This window comes from Rhodnius prolixus, unplaced genomic scaffold (genome assembly GCF_049639745.1).
Source record: "Rhodnius prolixus isolate KJV_2025 unplaced genomic scaffold, Rpr scaffold_1, whole genome shotgun sequence".
Lineage (NCBI taxonomy): Eukaryota > Metazoa > Arthropoda > Insecta > Hemiptera > Reduviidae > Rhodnius > Rhodnius prolixus.
Genome location: NW_027411581.1, coordinates 11,119,263 through 11,125,262, shown reverse-complemented (window position 1 = coordinate 11,125,262; position 6,000 = coordinate 11,119,263). Strand labels below are relative to the sequence as shown.

The 6,000-nt window shown below is 28.5% G+C and overlaps 1 protein-coding gene and 1 long non-coding RNA gene across 2 annotated transcripts in view; one reads left to right on the top strand and one right to left on the bottom strand.

Annotated features, from left to right (window-relative positions):
- LOC141454340 (uncharacterized) lies at positions 1-5,448 on the bottom strand. Its single transcript, XR_012458640.1, has 3 exons — positions 5,314-5,448; positions 2,093-2,144; positions 1-388 (listed from the first exon to the last, which is right to left on the bottom strand). It is a non-coding gene; the product is annotated as an uncharacterized lncRNA (long non-coding RNA).
- The window catches only part of LOC141454168 (organic cation transporter protein), a 37,079-nt gene continuing 34,356 nt past the window's right edge, over positions 3,278-6,000 (top strand). Inside the window, exon 1 of the mRNA XM_074128115.1 lies at positions 3,278-3,640. Within this exon, the coding sequence (XP_073984216.1) occupies positions 3,595-3,640 (46 nt within the window). The 5' untranslated portion in view covers positions 3,278-3,594. The remainder of the gene's footprint in view (positions 3,641-6,000) is intronic.

The window sequence follows — 6,000 nt, the reverse complement described above, 5'->3', positions numbered from 1 at the left end:
GTAAACAATAACTCGAGTACTTGACTATCATATTCCTTTTATTAGATTCAGTCTTACCAGTCGAATTATTCAGGTCTATGTTTTCAATTTAAGTATATTGCCTTATTATATTTATATTTGGCTACTTTTTTCTAATTTTAATCTTACGATTACTTGCTGATTGTTGCAAGAAAAATGAAAAACAACAAACTGGAAATTCCATTCTTTATTCCATTTTATTATATTTATATTACACTTCCGCTGTGTGAAATTCTTGAAACTATTTGACGACAGAAGCGATGCTAGTCCTGCGATTTCTTCGGCGTTAGGAATCAGAGAGTAAATAGTGCCTATGGAGAACCCCGACTGGGAGAAGTCTCCGCACATGTCAATCTGGAGATCTCGTACTCTTGTAATTGTAAATGTCAAATTAAAATTAAAATACATATATTTCAATTAATAGAAACCAAGTCCGGAAATCATTTACTTTCTACAAATTTATTAATTTACATTTTTTTAAGTGGAAATAATTTAGAATAGCTAAGTTCCTTTTTAAAGTAATTCAATTGATATTGTTGAGCTGTTTGAAACCTCTTAAATGGAAATGTAGCAATTAGCCAGCTGGCCTGTGAAAGCACCTTCAGTTGTAAAATTTGTAGTTAGTCTAAAATTGAAGATAAAAGTGATGGATAGATCCACAAGGCCAGCCAGGATTGAGGTGAATGCCACTTACAAATGCATGAGAATGATTGTTACAACCGCACTTAAGTACAGATCTTAATCTATTTATTTTTTTCTTATATAAATAAGTATAATTTTTTAATAATTGGTAACAGCGAATCGAGTGTAATAAATATGAAAGAATAAGTTATATTGTATTTGATCATTTATACCTGTAACCTAGAATCTTAATTTCAATTGATCGTCTTAATACATAAATATGTCTATGATAGAATAATCATAAAAAATGACATTTTTTACAAACGATTTCTCAGTAAAAGCTGCAATTACATCAAGGATATCATATGGTCGGCGGTTTTATTAGCGATTATATATTTGCGGAATTACTTTGTTCTTCAGCATGTTTATGTACTTAAATATTTCAGCACAAAATCCATGCATTATAAAAAAACCCTACTATCACGCATCATATGATTCTATTAATTTTTTTATATTGTTATAGTATTTAAATTTAGTTCGTTTTCAAACGAATGCTATTTGGCTTAACTATCTATAATTTATGTAATATACTCCTTCATCTTTTTACTGTTTTCGACTAAATTTGGCACCTACATTTTTTAGGATAAAAGTAAAAGAAAATCCGAAGAAATGTAAAGAAAGAAAGATACAATTTTGGGTCATTTTTCTCAATACAAAACTCTTTTGACACACATTTATAGTTTATTTTATTATGACCATATTTGCTTATTCTTAGCCGCCCCTTATTTTGAACTAAACCACAGATTTTGTTAACGTTTTTAGAATTAAAATTAGAATTCAGGTGATCGATAAAAGTATTTTTCCCTCCAAAAAAGTGACCCTTTTTTGTGTTTGCCAAATGTAATTACAATTATTGCAAATAATTTTAATACCTTTCCTAGTAGAATTATAATTTTTAGATCTTAAAAAGGAAATGAAATTATAACACAAAATAGGAACATTTTTAAAGAATTAAAATCTTAAAATAAAAGTTGTAAGATTTAAATAGCAAGAGCGGTTTCCTACATCACGAACCGGAATGTCTTCTTCCTTGATGACCACCATTAGATGGGCAAGTTTACGAAGGACTCACTATTTCAAACATTGCTCACCTCGTTACTTCGTTACTTTAAAATCAACGAACTCATTATACTTTGCACGTTACAATGTCTTTCCTCCTTTACTAACTTCGTAAGGAAAATGTTACTATTAATAAACAAAAAAGAGCCAGATGATCTCTTATGACAAGAAAGCGTCAAAACTAGTTGTATTATTAGGCGCCACGGGTAGCCGAGCGATTAGAGGCGAGGCCTGTAAAGCTAATATGTGTTGTGGTACTGGGTTCGATTCCCGATCTCAGGCCTTGGATTTAATTCAATGTTTAATATGAAAAATCTATAGTAAAGTATATTACCTAGTCGCCTCCGTCCACGACACCTAATTTGGTAGTTGGACGTAAAGCCTGCCTGAAAAAAATAATAGGCATTACTTTACTTTTTTATTCGCATTATTATACATGCCTTTGTAAAAGTTCTACTTATAAAGACTGTTTCTTGATAGGTTTTGTGTAGTCATTCAAAACAGACAGGCTTTGTTTGCACTGTTAACGTACAAAATAATTCAAATACCATCAATTTAAAGAAATATTTGTGTAAAAGAAATGTAAATAACATAAAAAATCTGTTATAAACTTGTTTTAATAATTGCAAAATAAATCTATTGCAAATTTAAAAGAAATATTACAAATTACTGATTATTTGTTTCAAATAATTACTGATTTTAGGGAGTTCTGGCGAAAGCTTTGGCTTTGTGCTTATCACTTCAAATTTACACTTAAATATAAGATTCAATTAAATTAAAATTTAAAGTTAGAATATTTTTAATTCCGGAACTTTCGAATGTCAACTCAGTAAGAGAAATCTAAGTTCTGGTCATGCCAAAGTTTAGCAATCAAAACGTCCTACTTTCCTTTTTATTCGGCCGGCTTTTGTTGGATCACCGAGATAGTGAATGAGCTGTACCTTGCACGAACAGAAGTCTTTGGAAGGACTATTCAAATTGATTAAGTTGTAGAGCTAATTCTATTGTTTGATAAAATCAGCGAGGTGTATTCAACATTGCGGTCTCCAAACAAACTTTTCCATAGTTTTACGTAGGCTAGTTATTTATTTTTTTCTAATTCAGTTTCTAATTAAAATACAACCTTGAATGCACTAAATATATTACCATATCGTAAAACGGAAGTGGTTTTACCCCCTAAATTTTCTACCGGAAAATGAGTTGTCTATATAACTGTTGTTCTGTAGTGAAGGAAGTAAGAGCTTATAAAATGTATTCACGTGCTCTTTGTTAGGTTTTTATTTTGAAACTGTGATTACATTTAAATGTTTTGACCTATAAAAGTCAGAAAAGGCTATTTTAACAATTAAAAAATGTATTGTAACTGAAGTTTTTTTTTTTTAGTTTTTTAATTTTATTGTATTTAATTTCCCCCCCCTCTAAAAAAAATTGTCACAATTCTTATCTGGTGTTTAGTTAAAACGGAGGGAGTAAACCGACTCGAACACAAAGAAGCCGCGGGGACTATAAAGAAGTGGCGCGAAAGAAGTATTACAGCATTTAACCAGTGCCAAGTGAGGGAATCGCATCAGGTGTTTCTCTGTTCAGTGTTGCTAGTTAGAGACGCTACGGGTTGATAATATTGGCACACACACACACACGCTCGAACTATAAAACCAATTACTTTTTAATCGCGCAATTTTTTTTTTTTTTTTTTTTTTTTAGTGTGTTTGAGAGAGTTTGCCGGACTTTTTTTTCTCTTTATTTAGCGCCTCTTTTTGTGGTTGACTCACAACCACTCTTTAGATTTAGAAATTTTATAAAATTAGTATTTTGTAAAAATAAATAATTAATACGATGACAAATCAACCAGACGATCTGGAAAAATTGATGGACCACCTAGGTAAGTATTAGAAATTATATTTATTTCTTATATTAGTTTTAATCTATCATTTATATAAAATAAAATCACACTGTTGCCAACCGGTTACTGTTAATAATAAAAAAAAAATATCAAGTTTGGCACCAGCTGAATAAATATCATTTCTGCATTATGAGTCAACATTATTATATTGGAATAAATATATTATATATATTCTTAAAGTTTACATTTTTTTCACATCTTAATTAATTTATAAATATAATTTTAGTAACTATAAAGGATTAAAATTAAAAAATAAACCCAATCACGTTTGTTTACTGCAGATTACTTTTTTTTATTTAATTTTTTTAAAAGGTATTTTAACACATCACGTTGATTTTATACAGCAATGCGTACCTAACAACATTTTCAACATTAACACGATACCAGACAGCACACACTATTTACTTACTATTGTTTAACACTAATTATTGTCTCCAACTCGTTATAATGAGTTTTATTTTTTTTTTAAAGACTATCACAAAAAATAAGTTAAACGATAAGAACCTAACGTTCCAAATTGTGTAATACTTTTCTAGAAAATACGATAATATTTTGACTAATTTTTTTTAAATACTTATATTACTTATTTAATTAAAATAATTGTTTTAAAAAAAAATCTTAGAGGAAAATGAAACATAATATACCTATTACAATAGCTAATATGTCCAATAAATACGAACGTTAAATCAATAATTCTATATTTAACAGCTGGTTATATTATCTGCCCCAAATGGAGCGTATGGACTTTCTATATTATAAAAAAACACATGTCCCCAACTGTAAAGATAACTAGTACCAACAATAATTAACAAAAATATGACAATAAAATGTTCTATTTTGAATTAGTGATAATCCGAGGCTTTATATTTTCACTTCAATTAAAGTTTTTGTTGTTCTTCTTGAAATAGTTTTAATTAAATTTTGTATAATATTTTTTAATTGTTAATGATATAAAATAATTGCAGTGCTTATCTTACCTACTGAGAGGAGATAAAAATAAAAAAATTAAAAACAATAATAAATTTGGTAATTTACTCTAAATAAACTCTGGAAAGAAGTTTAACAAATTTTTCAGGCCCCGATCACTTGTTCTTGGTTGTCCATTAAAAAAAAATTATGCCCGTTTTTATTGGCTGGTTTTATCCACCAAACTTATTTAATTAAATAATTGTTTTAAAGTGCTTTGACACTAAATAAAACCCTTGGTCAAAGCGTGTGATCTAACCTAGTATTGCGATATATCTTAGCTTTGCGGGCCGGCAATCGCTTGGTTTCTAAGGCACAATAATTAAATCTTTCGCTTGAATGAAAATTGAGCCACATAATTTTCTATTTTTATATGAAACTTTTCCTTCAATTAAACAATTTCTTTTGATAATGAATGATTAACTTTACTAAAGCAAATATTATATTGAATTAAAACTGTCAAAAACGCCCAAATTTGACCATTTTTTTTTTTTTTTATCTTTTTCTATAAAAGATAAAATTCCCAAATGTTCTTTATAGTATCGGGCAAATCCTCCTTTATACAGTATAATTATTATATAATTTTGGTCTTAACTTTTAAGTATTGCAATAAAAAATTAGTTTCCTTAAAAAAGAATTTAAAGTTTGGAGGGCCATTTAATTTATTTGATTAGAAATTATTTTACCTTCAGTTGCTATTATTCCTTTGAAGCAATCATTTTGAAAGTTTAATCAAAAGAATCAAGTAAATGGCATCTCGAGAAGAAGGCCATTGCTGCTGGAAAAAAAATTTAAGGTCAAAAGCTTTAGAAACCAGTAAAAAGAAAAATCATCTCTAAGTACTGAGATAATTTTGACTTATACAAAATTTACTTGATTAAATTATTTGCAGTGTATATTATTATAAAAACATTGATAAGAATGGTTATCTATTACATTTATAAATCTCTCTGTCAAAATTTCACGCGCACTAACTTGTTCTTCCATATCTATTCTCTTTTTTGGCTAGTTTTCCACTGTATGGTTAGATAGAATTTTTCTTGAAAATTATTTCTTCCTTCTTTCTGGCAATCATTCTTAATTATCATCAGATGGAATAATTTTTTAGAAAAAAAAAATAAAGTTGGCCTAACAATAACCGAGCGGGATGTAGACTGTCAATTTAAAAAAGTGTTCCGAGCCTTGTATGGACTTTTTATTTAATATATAATTATTAATATGAGAAATTTAATGTAAAATTTGAGAGTAGGTCTCAAAATATATATATATTTGATAAAAGCTGGATTTTTGAAAATTGTATACCATCGCATTATTTCCACTAATTCTAATGCACAGAATGAAATAAAAGAGAAAGTAATGGATTTGCTACAATG